The sequence below is a fragment of the Ursus arctos genome, unplaced genomic scaffold, assembly GCF_023065955.2.
Source record: "Ursus arctos isolate Adak ecotype North America unplaced genomic scaffold, UrsArc2.0 scaffold_32, whole genome shotgun sequence".
Lineage (NCBI taxonomy): Eukaryota > Metazoa > Chordata > Mammalia > Carnivora > Ursidae > Ursus > Ursus arctos.
This window is the reverse complement of record NW_026623008.1, coordinates 11,163,469-11,183,232: the sequence shown is the minus strand read 5'-3', so window position 1 is coordinate 11,183,232 and position 19,764 is coordinate 11,163,469. Positions and strand designations below refer to the sequence as shown.

The window sequence follows — 19,764 nt, the reverse complement described above, 5'->3', positions numbered from 1 at the left end:
ACCATCTAAATAACATCTTTCCAAATATAATCTGTCCTATGCTTATGTTTTCTGACAAAGGCCTAAAACTGTTTTTACTGTAAAAAGCAACATACCACAATTTCTCCAAAGCGCTGAAAGATGTTGCGAAGGTCATGGTAAGTAGTGGTTTTTTCAAGGTTGCCAATAAAGAGGGTTCTTGTTGCTTTGGGGTGAAATTCATCTATCCTTTCATCCAAAGGGCGAAATTCATTTTCACTTTCCGTTTCTGTTAAGTGGGATGGGGGCAGAGTAAAAAGAAGAGTTTTGTTTGTTTTAAGTAATCTCTAAACCCAACATAGGGCTCAAACTCACAATCAAAAGATCAAGAATTGCATGCCCTACTGACGGAGCCAGCCAGGTGCCCCAAAACAAAGTGTTTTAATGTGTATTTATATATCATGGGAAATCTACACTTAAGAAGCTAAGTCTCTGAAATATTGGGCTTGAATAACATACAATCTGAAAAATTATATACACCTTCAGAAATAGCTGCATTTTGCTAACTCTAAAAGCTAAAGAAACTTGTCAACAAAACTTAGGGGAAAGTAACTTTCTTTGATATTTAAAACAGAAAAGTGGACTGAATTTCAGTCTGTAAATTGATTTGTTTTAAAAATAATCACTGATACAGAAATAGATTTTAAACCCCAGCAAAAATAGTAATTACTTAAGCCTAATCTTAGGTTCCAAAAATTATGCAGCAGCCTCTCAATGGGAAGTAGGAAACTACAATCTGAAACCCCCATAAAACTTAACTGAAAATAGCTCAGCTTCATTACTTAATTTACCTTTCAACATTTTAGAAAATATTTAGAATTTTACATTTGTCATACAACACAGCCCAAGTATCTAAATGTACCAACTGTTAGATGCAAGAACAATAACTGTATGAAAACGGACTGAAGCAGCACTTATGAACTTGCAGCTGCAAGGTTCCCAATGATGAACAAGAAGAGACTCAATGACTCTTAAGGTTTCTATCTCTTATGATCAAAAGCCCTGGTTCAATGTCTCATTCAAGCATAGCCTTTCTCTGAAGCTCCACTAAACTTGGTCCAGGGCAGAACATTCAATGTTTTGTTGATAATAACTATAACACAGCCTATATGTTCTCTCTTCCTTAATGTAAAACAAAGCCATCTTAAAAAGTTAATATTTAATCAGTTTGACTGAAACAAAGTGTTTAGGGCCGCGCACTGAATATTACTGATGTCAACAACACTGATATTAAAAAGATTCGACTTTCTGAGCTGCTGAGTGAACTCAGACAGAACACACCTCACTCCTGATTCCAGTTTCATAGCGCTAATGATAGCTCACTTTAACCTTTCTAGCCTCATCAAGGAATATGCACTTTCATGGAGTCAGGTGGACCCAGAAACTGCCAGGGCTCATGTACCTGTCTCTATCCTGTATTTTTATCATATCTCCTAGGGAGAGATCTCATTTCAAGATCAACTAGGTCTTTTTGAAACTACCTAATAGAGGGCACATATTTAGGAATATTTCACTTAAAAAGGGAGAAAAATAAAGAAAAGACAAAATAATCCAGACACATCTTGGGGTTTATATTCCAAATGGCAGAGTAAGAAGGATAAAGCATAATTTGCAACCATTTAAATCTATACCGGTTTCATCTCCATCAAATAGCTCAGTAAACATTTCAAAACCGGAAATTCAGTTTAGCAAAGATTTTTAAAAAGGGTATTTTCCATATGTAATCTACTTAATCTTCATGACAAGTTTAAGTCTTAATCTTAATGCCTACACATCACTGAAAAAATTATTTTATCCTGCAATTTCATGTTTATAGGACGGTAATGCTCTCCACAGACCAAGTAAGCACAATCTCAGAAGCCACCAGGGATCTATCTACAAAGTTGGGCTTTTTGGATTTAGATCTTTTCAACTCCAAGAGGTCCTTGGCCTAAGGAAGCAATCACCTCCATACGTTTCAATACAAAACATTTATGACTTAACCATCCAACAATATAATTCCATCCATGTCTCCATACTCACATTCGACTGCTTTCAAATATCCCATTCAACAAGTGTTTCATGCTGTCCCATCCGGGAAAAGTACCTTCATGCTTTCCTATGCCTAAACCAACCAAACTTCTCAAAATCTTCAATGGCATGTGGTTAAAGCCCAATTTACATCCTGGGTGCTAATTAATTAGGTAAAATGCTTTTTTACAGTAAAAATGTCAAGCTAGCCCCATGACTTGGAGATCTGAGGGCCATCTATTACTAATGCCCCTGAATTAGATCCCCATTACTTAATAATTGTAGATGGCTCTAAAAACTTCCTATACAGATTGGATGACATTCTAAATATTATTCCTCAGGCCAATTGTGACCCGTTCTAAATGTGTTAAATTAGAATTCCTGAGTTGCACTCAGCTCAGTATAACTTAGGCAAGTACACCTCAAACTTGGGAAAGGAGGGAACGTGAGGGAATAGCCTATAACCTCTTTGAATTCCTGTGTTCATCATAAAATGACACACATTTTGCAGTCTTCCCTCTAACAACTCTATGCTTGTTTTAATATATACAAATAACATTTACACATTCTTATCAGGGAAATTCTATTATTCCAAGAGAATGGGCTATGTTTTACCCTATAAATTCCACTCAGTTTTAGGTTTTGTTTTTTGTTTTTTTTTAAAGTAGCTCTACACCCAACATGGGGCTTGAACTCACGACCCTCAGATCAAGGGCCACATGCTCCATGGACTGAGCCTGCCAGGTGCCCCCCTCAAAGTCTTAGTCTTAAAGTTTATCTCAGCTACATAAGGTGACTGCAGAATTTAAACATTTCTGTTTATTCCTCCACAAATTTACTTACAAGTTGCCTTAAACCAGGGGTTCCCAAACTTGAGTACGTGAACTCTGAGCCATTAAGCTGGGATAGGGTCAAAGAGTCTGCATTTTAAACAAGCACTACAGGTGGTTCTCAAACAGGAGAAACACTGACCCAAGCCATGCCTGAGAAGACTTCCTGCCTCACAACAGGTCTTACAGGCAGGTTCAAACTAATAAAATATCCCCCTGAAACTCTCAATGGGTCACACTACTAAGACCTAGCCCTGATTTTCTTTGTCACTATCTCTCAAGGTCATGGAAACTAGAACAAGAGATCCAATTTGTGCTGGGCCTAACAGAAATAAAACTGGTCTAACTAGTCCCTCAAATCAGTGTAACAAGTAGTCTGTTTTCTAATTCAAGATAATTCTGATGTCATTCTCCTAAGAACTATATCCTTATCTCAAACAAGACAGGACTCAACAAAGGGCTAAAACTCCATCTTTCAGACTCTTCAAAGTCAGCATTTCCCCCTTAAAGGAACAGAACGATCTTCACCCTCCCTAACCAAAACATAATTTTATTAACTTGAACAACAAATGTACCCAGTCTTTAAAACAGAAGACACCAGAAGTATGTCAATAAATAAAGCTGGAATAGCATCCAGATTCAGGATAAGAGTCTGCCTTTACAGAAGCTGAAATACAAATTATACTAAAAATTAGCCTCCTTTCTCTTACCTGGCCCTATCCATGCTGTTACTTCAATCTGCATGCCAAAGAAAAGTTTTCCTTTTGATGCAGTCAGTGCTTTTTCTTGGTCCTCTTGCTGCCGAAAGAATACCAGACCATACCTCTCTTCTGAAGTTCCATGGATCTGCACTGAAGTCACCTTTCCAAATTTCTTAAATTCATGGAAAAGGCCATCTTTAAGGCTTGTATCTAAATCCCCCCCAAAAAAACAAGGTGCTTATTTTTTTAATTTAGTTAAAACTCAGTAAGTAAGCTACAAAATCTTTAGCTTGATTTTTAACCTAAATTTTGCTAGCATTAAAACATCTCTCTCAAATAAAATAATCCTAAAATCGCATTTTAGAGACTCCTGTACAACTGTGAAAATAAACTGAGTATCAGTAGATATCACTGGTTATTTGTTAAATAAGAATGGCATTGTGGCTATGCGGAAAAACGCTCTCCTATTTTACAGACAACTACGGAAGTATATATCTTTAAGTTGGTATGAAACGATGTAATAACATCAGGGAGCCACTTTAAAAAAACACACACAAGAACAGGAAGGAAGGAAAGTGGAAACAGATAAAGCAAGTCTGGCAAAATATTGACAATTTTAAAATCTGGGGTATGGAGTAAGGGGCGTTCATCTTGCTACTACTACTTTCGGTTAAGTTTAAAATCTCCATTAACGAAAATTTTATATACACACATACATACATATATAAAACTTTCAAAGACATGAGAAAGAAAGCTGTATTCTAGCTTTCCAAGCATCACGTCAATGATAAAACGGTGTGGCAAGCAGCATGTAACATGCTAACAACACTAAGGTTTTCTATGGATGAATCAAACCATCTGGGGGGGGGGGGTCTTGTGTTAATTTGCTTCGTAATAAAAATTAAAATTGTACAGAAAGACAAGCAAATTTTACCCCCATCCACGCTTAAACAACTAAGTATTCTAAATCAAAAGCTCATCAACATTTGTGTCTCAATATCTCTATTCACAAACCTGGTTATGTAGGTTTTAGAGGCTGCTTTAATGAATAATTTAATCAGTGAAATGCACTTAGCTAAGAAGTACTAAGTTTGGTCTTTGTTGGTTTGACCATCTACGAACAGTTGTTTACATACTCAATATGCCTAACGTAGAAATAACACTATAGCACAGTCGACTGTCAATTAAAAATATCAAGAGTAAAAAAGACTTCACTATAGCTTTTAACTAGACTTTTCCATTATTCATGATTTTCCTCATTTAAAATGCTAATATTTTGAAGTGGGTTTCCTATCATAGTTTTATGTTCAAAGTTTTTTCACAGAACACAGGACTACTCCAGGACAATATAATAAATTTAACCGAAAATATTATTTCTACAATTTCATATCAAATTTCCCCTAATATCAAAATATTTAACCCAGATATTGTATTTAAAAAAAAAAAACCAAACACACTTTCTTTACAGAACATGCACCATACAGTCTCTGTGTGTGTGTACGTAGAATGTGTACAGGGATATGCACACATATATGTGTACATAGTAAGTACCAGTAACATGCACTCTTCATATACATAAAGCTATAACCATCGCCTGCTTTTTCTTACATGGCATTAAATATTAATGAACCACAAGAAGAAAGCTTGTTGTCACAGCACAGAACTTAAGGTGCTCAGTCTCGCATTGCCCCCAACAGTAACAGAGAGGAAAGTAAGCAACACAAACTTTTACCTGTAGAGCGTACTGGAAGATTCTGAACCTTGATCCCAAAACTTTTACGTGGCTCATCTTTTTCCAGGGATGAAAGCAACTGGGAAGTGGGTGCTGGGACGGCTGCTGACTGAACCGATCGGGCGGGAGAGTCGTCACTCGAACTACTGCTGGAATCAGTGCTGCAGAAGGGCAAAAAAAAGACAAAACAGAGAATGAGTAGCATATGAAACTTCTTAAAATCAACAAGTAGAAATAATTAAAAGCAATTATCTACATTTCAGGTCTGGGATTTCTGGCCGCCCTCCCCTCTCCACATCTACTTCATGCTCCCGCCGTGGAAGGCAGAACAGAGCAAACATCAGCCTGAGGAAGCAAAAGTGTCCATCTTTTACCACCACACGCCCCCTAAAGACAAAGGTTTCATTCTGTGCAAAATGGGAACGACTTTTTCCAAATGAAGTAAGACTAATAAATGCAAGTCACTTAACGGTAATAATAAAAGAATAGTGAATATATGGTTTTGGATTCAAAGACCTCATTTCAAATTTTGACTTAGATATATAGCATGTAAACTTGGACAAGTAACTTTAACCTCCTGCTAAGCCTCAGTTTCCACAACTATAAAATGGAAATAATAAAAGTACCTATCTTGCAGGGTTACGAACTAAATAAAATAACCCACAGGTTTACAGAGCTTAGAATATGACAGCCATCGATAAATGCCGTTACTATTACCACTGCTGCTGCCACCACTGTCACCATCATCTCAGGGGGGTGTTAACTTTGAGGAAAACAAAAATAGCCAAAATAATTTCCTAAGTAATTTTAATTTTTAAGTATTTGAGGGACTAATGAAGAAATATTATTTACTTGAGTCTTGTTGACTTAGGCTCTTTTCTCTGTGAGTAATGTGGGAAATGAGTCAATGAAATTGAGAGTTTATTACTCTTCAGTGTGATACAATCCTCGAAGGGAGAGACAGTTGAAAGACAAGAAAATATTACCTACACATTCACCGTGAGAGAGAGATATATTTAAACAAGTTTATTATGTCTAAGAACTATATGAATAACAAAAAGGCTCTTCAGTACCAGATGTGCAGACTGCCATGTTTTGTTCTGCTATAGCATTCTCAAATATATCAATAAAGAGCTATTTACAGAGTCTGCTATTTATTTACAGGTTTCTAAAATTTTGCTTCACACTTTCCCCTCCCTATGGTGGAACGCTTATCTTTTAGGCAAATAACTCTGGGGGTGGAGGGGAAATGGGAGGGTGGGAGGGTAATCCACCTCAAGCATACACACTCGAGGAAATACCTGATAGTTTTTGTCATTTGAGCTAAAAATACAGCTCTCAGAGCCAAGACAATCTCTAAGACAGCCAGATAAATAAATCCAACTCAAAAACTAAGGCAAATTTACCATTGCTTTTTAAAAAATAAACAAATACTATAAGAAAACAGGGTATTATAAACTAAGAATTTACACAGCATTTCTATTGAGCTCTCCCACGCTAGGGCAAAAGATGAAAACGTCACAAGGTTATCAGAGCTCCCTGAAGTTTGAAACATAGAGAAATAAACCTATGCTAGTAAGATCCAAAAAGACATATCTGCGTTACAAAATACAAACTACTCGGGATAGAGGCCTTAAGATAGGACCACAGGTAGTCACTGGAAGGCCTCCTATACATGCTTAGGCTTCAGTTTTCCCTATAAAAAGAATTTTTTTTCTAGATCACTCAGTAAAAGTAGTGCTACTAGCATTAAGTGAACAGGATACTATATGTTCATTCAAATTAGGAGTTAAGAAAATTAATCTATTTTTAGGGAGCGCCTGGGTGGCTCAGTCCTTAAGCGTCTGCCCTCGCCTCAGGGCGTGATCCCAGCGTTTTGGGATGGAGACCCACATCAGGCTTCTCTGCTGGGAGCCTGCTTCTTCCTCCCACTCCCCCTGCTTGTGTTCCCTCTCTCGCTGGCTGTCTCTGTCAAATAAATAAATAAAATCTTTAAAAATAAATAAATAAAAATAAATAAATAAATAAATAAAATTAATCTATTTTTAGCACAGAAGGGGAAAAAATGCTTGTTGTATGTATTAAGTCCTCCAAGTAATACAAGATTATTGGCAAAGCCACCATATGATTACAGTATAGAATACATTATAGGACTATCAACTTAATTCCAATGACTCATAAAAAAACCATTAAGGAAAATACTTTAATTACAATATTGCCAATATTATAAACACCGAACTTCCTTAGCAGCAGTGGGTGAAGTAAATATGGGTAAGAGCAGAATTTCTGCTATTGAAACAATCAGTGAGGCAACAAACACCAAGTTCTATGTAAGTCTATGTCATAATAATGGAGAAGGTGAGGGGCGCATGGATGGCTCAGTCAGTTAAGCATCTGCCTTTGGCTCAGGACATGATCCCGGAGTCCCAGGATGGAGCCCTGAATTGGGGCTCCCTGTTCAGTGGGGAGCCTGCTTCTCCCTCTCCCTCTGCTCCTCCCCCTCTTGTGCGCACACACTCTCTCTCACACATAAATAAATAATCTTAAAAAAAAAAAAAAAAAACACCCGAGATGACCAATCAATAGTAACAGTGATTTTGCGGTGCCTGGGGGGGCTCAGTGGGTTAAGCATCTGACTTTGGCTCAGGTTGTGATCTCACGGTCCTGGAATCGAGCCCCAAGTCAGGCTCCCACTCAGTAGGGAGTCTGCTTCTCCCTCCCCCTCTGCACCTCACCCCACTTGTGCGCTCCCCCCCTCTCTCAAATAAATAAAATCTTAAAAAAAATAGTAAGAGTAATTTTTTAAAATACAAAATAGGGATAAAATTAAATTTGACTATAAATGCCATTGCAGTCTTGGTGAATTTCCTACAACACCACTAATTTTGAAAAGAGATGTAGAATTTAACTGGCAGAATTTTCTGCTGACCAATCGGAAATAACTACAAAGGGGGAAAGGTTTTACAGATTTTATTTATTTATTTATTTATTTACTTACTTACTTACTTACTGGGAGGCGGTGAGGGGCAGAGGGGGAGGGAGAGAGACAAGCAGACTACGCCGAGTACATAGCCCCACACAAGGCTTGATTTACTACCCTGAGATCATGACCTAAGCCAAAATCAAGAGTCCAAAGCTTAACTAACTGAGCCACCCAGGCACCCCAAAAGGGGAAAGGTTTTAAAATGAATTACGAAATGATATAATGACTCAACTTCCCGGTTCATATTTCGATATACTAACCTAAACTGCAATGTGCATTTCCAATATAGTCTATTAAATGTACTATGGATTTTAAGATCATAAATCAAAACTGGGGCATAAATTTAGATCCCCAAATACTTTTCAGTCCTATTAAACTGACAGAAAGCCCAAGTGCCCAGAAGAGCCGTGTCACTTTTAATTTTAAAAAATTCCTTTTTTCATAATTTTGTTAAAACTGAAAAATCACAACAGTTCATCAAAGCATATGATATAGGGGAGCCTGAGTGTCTCAGTCGGTTAAGAGTCCAACTCTTGATTTCAGCTCAGGTCATGATCTCAGGGTCGTGGGATCAAGCCCTGCATCAGGCTCCATACTGGGAATGGAGCCTGCTTAAGAGTCTCTCTCCCTCTCCCTCTGCTCTTTCATGCATGCTCTCTCTCTAAAAATAAATAAATCTTGGGGGGGGATATAATATATAATATATCATTGTTTCTTCAAAGCCAAAAATAGTTAATCAGAATCTATTCCAATCTAAATTGTCTTAAATTAAGTAGTAGTAATGATGGTGTATCAACTAATAGTTTCAAGAAAGTGAACTTTAAATTTACCTGGTCACATCAACATTAATTTTCAACATCGATTAAAAGTTCTAAATGGTAAGGAATTTGGGGGGGGGGGAAACACATTTAAAAAAAATTTTTTTAAAGAATTTTTAAATTTATTTCGGAGAGAGAGAGAACACGCTCAAGAGAGAGAGCGTGCAACCAAGAGTCCTGGGATCAAGCCCTAAGCTGGGCTTCCCATCCATCTTCTCTCTCTCTCTCTGAAATAAATACAATCTTAAAAAAAAAAAAAAAAGATTACTAAGAAAACTAAGATCTTATAGAAATTTCCACAATGGAAAAATATAATAAGCAACCAGTTACTTAACAATTCTTTTTTTAAATGGTAAATAGCTTTATTTTATAGGAACCACATTTTACCAATAAAAGGGAAAATAAAATGCAGAAATTACAAAAGGCAATTTATTAGGAAACAGATAAAAAGGAATAAACAGGGGTGCCTGGGTGGCTCAGTCCATTAAGCATTCAACTCTTGATTTTGGCTCAGGTCATGATCTCATGGTCATGAGATCACACCCTGCATCGGGCTCCATGGGTAGTCTGAAGATTCTCTCCCTCCGACCCTCCCCCCACTCACATTCTCTCTCTCTCAAATTTTATTTATTTGAGAGAGAGAGAGCATGAATGCGGGGGGGGGGGGGAGAAGTAAGCTCCCTGCTGAGCAAAGAGCCTGACACAGGACTTGATCCCAGGACCCTGGGATCATGACCTGAGCCGAAGGCAGATGCTTAACCAACTGAGCCACCCAGGCATCCCTAAATAAATCTTTAAAAAATAAAAAAAAGGAGTAAACATAAAGCTGTACTAAAGGGCACCTGTGTTGGCCATGCAGTTGTATGAGCAATTAGGAATACGTGAAACCAGGTCACCTCCCAACAAAACTATATGGAGGATACTGGTCAGTGCCCAGTGAGAACATGTGGCAGGGGTTCCCTGTCTTCCGCAAAGCAGCCACAGCTTGGGGAGAAGCCCACCTCCCTGAGACCTGCTGGGACCATGCTGCCCCACCCCAGCTGGACCAGCTCCACTCCAGTGCAAGTGTCTACATCAGTAAACCATTCCCCTAGCTGCAGGGACAGGCACCTGTCCTGCAGCTCTAGAATCTCCATCTCGCAGGTCTGCCCTTGCCATGGTCTACAAGAGCCCAGGCTGCCAGGGCAGGGACAAGGCCCTCTGGCCAAGGGAGGTAGCTCAGGAACCTCTACATAATAATTGTTAATAAGAGAACAGAAATAGGGATGGCAGGATTCTCTAACCCCAAATTAGAGTGTCAAATAATCAACTATCCCTGTTCCTAGAGCCATTTTATACACAGAACTGCAGTGAGCATTTGACTCTTCACACTGAAAATGTCAAGGCATTGGGTATACTATTTATAAGATGACTCAGGGCTAAATTTGTTCACACAAGAGTAGCATCCAAAGACAGAAGTTAACATCTGTATCCCTGTATCTGTAAACATTTGATTATGATAAATACTTATGTTTTTTTAAAGCTGAAAGATTGAAAAGCATTTAACCAAATTAAGTTGAGAAACGAAAATCTGACATAAAGGAACAATTAAAGCAAGTAGGAAACTCTGCAATTAAAAGTTAAGAGGCCCATTTGTTAAAAGCAGATAGAATCTCAAGCGACAACTTTCCAACAACGTCTCTTCTATCGGGTAGCTAATAAATTTTCTCTCTACATAATATATAAGCTTGAGTGGAGAGGGGGAAAAGATGCAAAATGCAGATTTTCCAGTAGGCTTCACCAACTCAAAATGTGCCCACTGTCTTCATGCTTCCATTAAATGAGGGGGGAAAATCATGTAATTTCTTTAACAGAATGTATCACCACACCAGGTAATAATTCCTCTACATCCAATTTCTTACAGGTACAAATTTTCAAGATAATCCTATCTTTTTTGCGCAGGAGTGCTCTAAATGTGGCTTCAGGGGTCTGGGGGCCCCCAAAGTCCTTTCAGGGAGGTCCTCCTTATTTCACTTCTGTATCTCTGTGAAGCCAGATCTTCTTCATATACTTCACACACACACATTACAGTGACAGTTTGAATACAGCAGTTATGAGAATCTATCTAATTAAACCAGACTTTAAAGAGATTAGCAAAAATAAATAAATAAAACAATGCCAGTCGTCTATTTTGGGTTTTAAAAAATAGTTACATCACACCAGCTGAAGATCTAAAATTGGCTAGGGAGGTTCCTCCCCAGAAGCAGACACCATCTTGAGGTGAACAGCTATCCCAAATCAGGGATGAAGATCTTCATCTCCAGTATCAAATCTTTATTCCTTCTGCCTTTTCTTGCTTTTTGCTTTTCTTTTGCCTTTGCCACTACTTGCTTTTTCTCTGTTAATGCACAGGAAACTAACATTCCTTAACTCTGGCAATTATCTCTAAATCTATCGCTAAGGTCACAGCTGCACAACAAAAGTCCCTAGAATTTCTTGATAGCGTAGTTTTAGATAACAGAATTGCTTTCTTTCTTCTTTTTTTTTTTTTTAAGATTTTATTTATCTATTTGGGAGACAGTGAGCATGCGTCCAAGCGCCTAAGTGAGCAGAGGAGCAGAGGGAGAAGGAGACTCCCTGATGAGCAGGGAGGCCAAGGTGGGGCTGGATCCTGGGACCCTGGGATCACGACCTGAGCCGAACGCAGATGCTTAACCACCTGAGCCACCCAGGCGCCCCCAAAATTGCTTTAGATTACGTATTGGCTGAACAGTAAATCATTGCAAATACTTCCTGCTGTATCTGGATCAACACTTCCGGTATTGTAGCACATAAAAGAAATTAACAAACAGGCCACCTGGCTAAAACAGGCTGATGCCCCTTCGGTACATTCTTTATTTACATGACTTCAACTGGTTTGGTTCACAGGGGGTCCTAAGGAGCATACTTCAGTCTCTCAGCATTATGCAACTGACAGTCATCACTGTTGTCTCCCTAGTGGGCTACATTCTCTCAAGGGTCTTAAATTCGTGTGTGTAGCCATCAACAGCACATCAGATGGTCTCGCTGTGCTTGGAGAAACAAATGAGATGAACAACAAAATGAGCAGCAGAAACAATTCTTTCACAGACTTGACATCAGAACCCATGAGTTTTAGTGAGAGTGGCACTAATACCAAATTTTTGGTTACTCTCTTGTGTATGAGCGGATGACCAAAGGTTGGAAGGCAGGGGAGGAGAGTTGTTTAATTAATTAAACAAGAAGGCCAATAGACTGAGGTGGTTCTAATACCTTAGCAGGTTATGTAAACAAACCAAAACTTAAGCCCATAGATGCCTCAAGTTAAGAAAGGAAACCTAGGGGGGCACCTGGGTAGCTCAGTCAGTTTAGAGTGCAACTCTTGATTTTGGCTCAGGCTGTGATCTTAGGGTTGTGGAATTGAGCCCCATGCCCAGTTCCCCACTTAGCATGGAGTTTGCTTCGGATTCTCTCTCCCTCTGCCCCTCCCCCCGCTCACATACTCTCTCAAATAAATAAAATCTTTAAATAAATAAATAATAAAAAGAAAAGCAAACCTAAAGACAACCAATCACAGTTCATGAGGTTTTTCCAAATAAGGCAAATGCTTAAGCTGTTACTGATCAAATGATTTCCTTGCTTTGTTTCCTTCCACCTTTTCTCTATTAGAAGCCTTTCCCCTAGCTCCTGTTGGTAGAGCACTCCTAACCACTTCTGGTCTGGCACTGCCCAATTTAAACGGACTTTTTTTTTTTTTTTAAGTAGGCTCCAAAGCAGGGCCTGAACTCACAACCCTGAGATCAAGACCTGAGCTGAGATTAAGAGCCGGACACCTAACAGACTGAGCCAGCCAGGTGTCCCACGTATTTTTTTTAATTGATTTTGCTTGGGGCACCTGGGTGGCTCAGTTAAGCGTCTGACTCTTGGTTTCAACAAGGTCATCATTTCAGGGCTGTGAGATCAAGCCCCACATCTGGCTTCACGCTCAGCACAGAGTCCACTTAAGATTCTCTCCATTTCCCTCTGCCCCTCCCCCCACTGGCGAACCATCACCCTCTCAAATAAATAATCTTTAAAAAAAATGATTCTTACTCAAATTACTGAAAGACGGGGTGCCTGGGTGGCTCCAAATAAATAATCTTTTTTTAAAAAAATGATTTTTACTCAAATTACTGAAAGACGGGGCGCCTGGGTGGCTCCACTGGTTAAGTGTCTGCCTTCAGCTCAGGTCATGATACCAGGGTTCTGGGATCGAGCCCTGCATCAGACTCCCTGCCCAGTGGGGAGTCTGCTTCTCCCCCTCCCTCTGCTCCTCCCCCTGCTCGTGCTCTCTCTCTCTCAAATAAAATCTTCAAAAAAATAAACACAAATTACTAAGTCATATCAAATGAATTAATAAACAAAAATTTCACATTAAAAGTCTTAATTTCTAATATGGCAAATGTCAATAGATACCACTTAAACTAAAGCTCATAATTTAAGAATATAAAGGGATCCTGAGCCAAGAAAGTAAAATACCCCATTAATTTAATAGACAATCTGCTGTGATCCCACTTCTATTTTCAACTCTATCACTTTTGATGTAACCTGAATTAACCTCTGTATTATAACTGTTTTTTGTAAGAAAATAAGGAAGGAAATACTCAACTGTTTGGTCTAGAGTAAGACACCTAATTTTGTCTCTCTCAACTTTAACTCCTCTAGTGAATTACCAGACCTCATGACCTTTAAAGGTCCTGCCAACTCTAGGGATCAATGACTCTCCACCTACCTCCAACCACTCATCTCTGATAGCTCAAATACTTGCAGGGTAATGTCTACACTCAACAAGAGAGAGAGGACCTACAACTTGGCCCCAAACTAATTTTCTACCTACTCCTTCTCATTCCTTTGTCTTGACCTTCTTACTCCACCCACCACCCACTAATGATCTAACCATGTACGAGTAATATATCAGGGGTGCCTGGCTGGCAGTAAAACCTGTGACTCTTGATCTCAGGGTTGTGAGTTTGAGCCCCATGCTGGATGTAGAGTTTACTTAAAAATAACTTTTTTAAAAAAAGAGCAATATATCAGTTTCTAGTAATGGGTTTGTTTTTTTTTTAAAGACATAAGACCTTGGTTAAATTATTTCCTGTCTATTCCTTAAATATTTGTGAGGGACATGGCAAAGATTTAATAAGTTAGTGATTATAAAATGCTTAAGCACTCTGCCTAGCATACAGCAAGCATATAAGAGCTCTTACCCATACCGATTCCTATAGAAGACACCTTTCTGTCCCTCCTTGCCTGCCCTGTCTTTGAGAATTAGCTCCAATGTGAACTTTCTCCTCTGTAACTGGACATCCCCACCCCACCCCAGCCCACAACATCCTCTGGTTTCTTACTTTTACTACAATGTCTATCTCCTATCCCTTCACTTTGTATTGTCACTACTCAATTACCAGCATCTTGAAAGGTCAATAATGAATTCACCTCTGCAAACAGAAAACCTAATATGATGTGCCTACAAGAAATTACAGATTCGAATTGTAAAAATGATTGAAATTAATACCTAGGAAAGTACACCAAGTTGAGTAAAGCGAAGGTATTAACTAAACTCAGTATCTAAGAATAAAATGAAAATTTCTGATAAAATATTACTTTGGTGCAAACTATAAGCTTATTTCTTTCTTCTTCAATGTTTCATTAGCTATACAAGAACACTAATGGCTGTTCTGAGGTTCCAGAACTTTAACACTAATAACCTGAGTGAAAAATCATGGGTATCTGTAAAAACAAAAACACATCTTGTATTTCATGCATCCTATCATATTTGCCCTCCACCATGGGACATTTCTGGTTGTGGTAACTGTGGGTGCGGGTGAGCTTCCTTCCACCTCATGAATAGAGGCCAGGGATGCTGTTAAACATCCCTCAGTGCACAGGAGAGCCCCACAAAAAGGATTATCTGTGAACAGTGAATAGTGCAAAGGTTGAAAAACCCTGCCTACATTCTCTGTTTTCCCATCTTTTGAAAAGCAATATACTAATTTTATTTTATTTTTTTTAAGATTTTATTTATTTGACAGAGAGAGACAGCCAGTGAGAGAGGGAACACAAGCAGGGGGCATGGGAGAGGAAGAAGCAGGCTCCCAGCAGAGAAGTCTGATGTGGGGCTTGATCCCAGAACGCTGGGATCACGCCCTGAGCCGAAGGCAGACGGAAAAGCAATATACTAATTTTAAGCTCCAATTCAAATGTGGGATTCTTTAAAGTGACTGTTCTTCCTTATTACTAACATATTACTTCATATGGGGCGCCTGGGCGGCTCAGTCGGTTAAATATCTGCCTTCAGCTCAGGTCATGATCCCAGGGTCCTGGGATCGAGTCCCGTATCAGGCTCCTTGCTCAGTGGGGGCCTGCTTCGCCCTCTGTGTCTGCCTGCTGCTCCCCCTGCTTGTACTCTCTTTCTCTCTGACAAATAAATAAAATCTCAAAACAAAAACAAAAACAAAAAAAACCCCAAAACTGAAACTTACAGAAAAAAAACCATGAAGGAAAAAAAGGTCAATTTCTGAAAATTAAGACTCCTTAAGAGGAAGCTGGTGTCATTTGATTTTGGAAAACATGATAAAAAAGGGAAACTCCTAACAGCTTTTTACAATATGTGCTTTGCCATGTCAACAGCAGAGTCACAGTTTCGTAGACAAAACCTTTCTCTTCAAGTAAGTAATGGGTGAAATATACAATATTGCCTCCCGTTCTCTAGCAAGGTTTACATCAACAGAAACTCTTCCATTTCTTTTTTTAAGATTTCATTTATTTGACAGAGAAAGCGAGCGAGCGTGCGGACGCGGGCGCGCGCACACACACAAGCAGGGGGAGCAGCAGGGAGAGGGAGAGGGAGAAGCAGGCTTCCCACTGAGCAAGGAGCCCCATGTGGGACTTGATCCGATGACTCTGGGGTCATGGCCTGAGCCAAAGGCAGACGCTTAACCGACTGAGCACCAAGTACCCTAAACTATTCCACTCTTAAAATGGTTTCTGAGTTCCCTAGCTTTCTTTACCCTCAACCTAGGGATTCAAGGTGGTGGTTTAGCATCACAATTAGATTTTTCCTCACCAAAGTGCCATGTTCAGAAGAAATAGTAAAACTTCTATTTGCATATAGAGTTTAATGAGGTATTTTGTTTTTCGAACACTAAGACTTTTTTTGTTGTTTTGTTTTTAAGGATTTTATTTACTTATTTGAGAGAGCAAGCAAACACAAGCAGGGGGAGCAGGAGAGGGAGAAGGAGAGGCAGGCTCCCCACCAAGCAGGGAGCCAGACGTGGGGCCCAATCCCAGGACTCTGGGATCATGACCCATGCCAAAGGCAGATGCTTAACCGACTGAGCCACCCAGGAGCCCCAACACTAAGACAATTTGCCTTTAAAAATGACAATATAAGGGCGCCTGCGTGGCTCAGCTGGTTAAGTGTCTGCCTTCAGCTCAGATCATGATGCCGGAAGTCGCAAGATGGAACCCCACAGCGGGCTCCTTGCTCAGTGGGGAGTCTGCTTCTCCCTCTGCCCCTACCCTTGATCATGTTCTCTCTCTCATTCTCTCTCTCAAATAAATAAAATCTTTAAAAAAATAAAAATGAAACTATCACAGCAAAAAAAAAAAAAAAAAAAAAAACAGATGCAAAAATGGGCACCTTTGAACTTCAACAAACATTTCTCCAAGGTAGACCTACAAGTGGCCAAAGAGCACACAAAATGATGCTCGACATGACTAATCTTTAGGGAAATTCAAATCAAAACCACAATGAACGCTATTTCACACTCATTAGGATCGCTATTATTAAAAAAACAGAATATAATGAATGTTGACAAGGATGAAAAAAAATTAGAATCCTTACGCATTGCTAATAGGAAAATAAAACGGTACAGACATTAAAAAAACAGTATGCAATTCCTCAAAAAACCTGGATTACCATATGATTCAGCAATTGTACTTCTGAGTATATAATCAAAAGAACTGAAAACAGGCAGCCAAATTTATTGCAGTGGTGACAATGGGACCTGTAACATTTTCTGCCAGACTCACAGAGGAGAATGGAAATAACAAGACTTTTCAATATTAGAAACAATTAAGGAATAATAATTTTAGATTATTTGTCAAAACAGCAATCAATGTACTTCCTACAATTTGACTTCTAGGGCCCTAAAGAAATTGGATTCCAAAGATTATGGTGGGGAATTTTTGAAGTGTGTCCATATTCAAGTGGAGATCACAGAAACCCAACCAAAAGAATTGTGGCGTGACAGTGACAACTGTGGACTGAACAAAAGTTTTTTAAAAGGGTTACTTTTGGAGCACCTGGCTGGCTCAGTCAGTGGAACATGCAACTCTGATCTTGGGGTTGTGAGTTCAGGCCCCACGAGGGGTACAGAGATTACTTAAGAATAAAATAAGTATTTTTAGGGGCGCCTGGGTGGCGCAGTAGTTAAGCGTCTGCCTTCGGCTCAGGGTGTGATCCTGGTGTTCCGGGATCGAGCGCCACATCAGGCTCCTCCGCTAGGAGCCTGCTTCTTCCTCTCCCACTCCCCCTGCTTGTGTTCCCTCTCTCACTGGTTGTCTCTCTCTGTCAAATAAAGAAATATAAATCTTAAAAAAAAAAAAAAAAAAGTATTTTTAGGATACTTAGGAGAGAGGGAGGGGCTATTTTGAAGATTAAGATTTTTTGACTTTGGAGGAACTAAGGTGATTGCCAGTGGAAGGAATTACATGTAAAATTCCTTAAAAAATTACTGACTTAAAAAAAATTAAAAATAGAGACTCCAATAGATATTTGTACACCCACATTCATAGTATGGTTAATAGTCAAAAGGTGGAAGCAACCCAAGAGTCCGTGGATAGACAACTGGATAAAAAAAGTACGATCTCAACATAAAATTGAGCATTATTCAACTTTTAAAAGAAAGGAAACTGATACATGCTACAGCTTGAAAGAACCTGAGGACATTATGCTAAATTAAATAAGCCAGTCACAAAGGACAAATATTTTATGATTCCACTTACATAAGATATCGAGCATAGTCAAATTCATACAGACAGAAGTAGAATGGTGGTCACCAGGGGCTGGGGGAGGGACAACGAGAAATTGTTGAATGGATACAGAGTTCCAGTTTGGAAAAATAACAAGGTTATGGAGGTGGATGGTGGTAGTGGTTGCACAACAATGTAAATGCACTTAAACCCAATGAACTATAAACACTTAAAAATGGTTAAAATGGGGAGCGCCTGGCTAGCTCAGTCAGTAAAGCATGCAAGTCTTGATCTCGGGCTTGCAAGTTCAAGCTCCATGTTGGAGAGAGATTACTTTCTTAAAAAAAGGTTAAAATGGTAAATTTTATGTTATTTTGCCCCCCCCCCACACACACACAGGACCTACAAAGTAAAATACTAAGTGAACAGTTCTTCTCTTTGCACCTTAGAAAAACATGAGAGATTCCAAACCAGTCAATGAAACAGGATTCCTGCTGCTTTCTGTCAATAAGGCTCTGCTAAATCAAAGGGTCTCACAACCTGGTTTATCCAGGTATAGTTCCTCAGAATTATTTCAGAGAAAGGAGTTAGCTCTAACTAGTGATTCTGCAACTACTGCGAAAGATATGGGGAAAACACTGTAAGCTCTACTGTATAAATGATAAATTAAGCTCTTCAGAGTCAAAGGTAATGAAAAGTTGTCTAAATTCTTTAAATTTGGGATACTGAAACTACTGATACATTAAAGAGTGAAATTGTATTTTTTATTATGAAGCCAATATTTTATTTTTTATTTTTATTTTTTTAAAGATTTTATTTATTTGACAGAGAGAGAGACAGCCAGCGAGAGAGGGAACACAAGCAGGGGGAGTGGGAGAAGAAGAAGCAGGCTCCCAGCGGAGGAGCCTGATGTGGGGCTCGATCCCAGAACTCCGGGATCACGCCCTGAGCTGAAGGCAGACGCTTAACAACTGAGCCACCCAGGAGCCCCTGAAGCCAATATTTTAACTACAATTTTATTTTGGTCAACAGATTTTTATTAGACAAAGGTAGAAGCAGAAAGAGAAACATATTCTACCTGCCGTAATTTTGCTTTTTACTTCAATCAGCTTTTATTGCTGACATAAAAAATTAATAATTTATTTCCTAAGGATTTCTAAGTTTAGCAGAAAGTATACAGCTCAGAAGTTAACTTTTCTTGAGTTCTAGTTCGCATCTAGTCTTTAACTATGAGCGTTTATAAATATCAAGCATGTCTAAAGCTTAGAAAAGTACTGGGGTCACTTTTTTAAAAGATGCATTTATTTATTTTAGAGAGAAAGAGCACGCATGTGTGTGAGCAAGTAGGATGAGGGGGAGAGGGAGAGAGAGAGAGAGTCTCAAGCAAACTCTGCACTGAGCGTGGAGCCCAATGTGGGGCTCGAACCCACGACCCTGAGATCATGACCCAGGCTGAAATCAAGAGTTGATACTTAACCAACTGAGCCACCCAGGCACCCCCTGGGTCCATTTTACAGGTAGGTAAGATTAATACTAAATAGGTTTAGTGCTCATGGTCACTAAAGTGGTAGCAAATTCAACCACAATAATTAGAATAATTGGTTTTATTTATCTTCCTCTTCTGAAATTCAAGAGTTTACATATATGACGGAAAAACAAA

The 19,764-nt window shown here is 39.1% G+C and overlaps 1 protein-coding gene across 7 annotated transcripts in view; it reads right to left on the bottom strand.

Annotated features, from left to right (window-relative positions):
* The window catches only part of SPEN (spen family transcriptional repressor), a 98,610-nt gene that overhangs the window by 23,447 nt on the left and 55,399 nt on the right, over positions 1 to 19,764 (bottom strand). For all 7 annotated transcript variants that reach the window (XM_057305509.1, XM_057305511.1, XM_057305510.1 and 4 more), the window contains 3 exons: positions 5,292 to 5,452; positions 3,569 to 3,769; positions 96 to 247 (listed from right to left, as the gene is read on the bottom strand). In XM_057305509.1, coding sequence (XP_057161492.1) covers positions 96 to 247; positions 3,569 to 3,769; positions 5,292 to 5,452 — 514 coding nt within the window. The remainder of the gene's footprint in view (positions 1 to 95; positions 248 to 3,568; positions 3,770 to 5,291; positions 5,453 to 19,764) is intronic.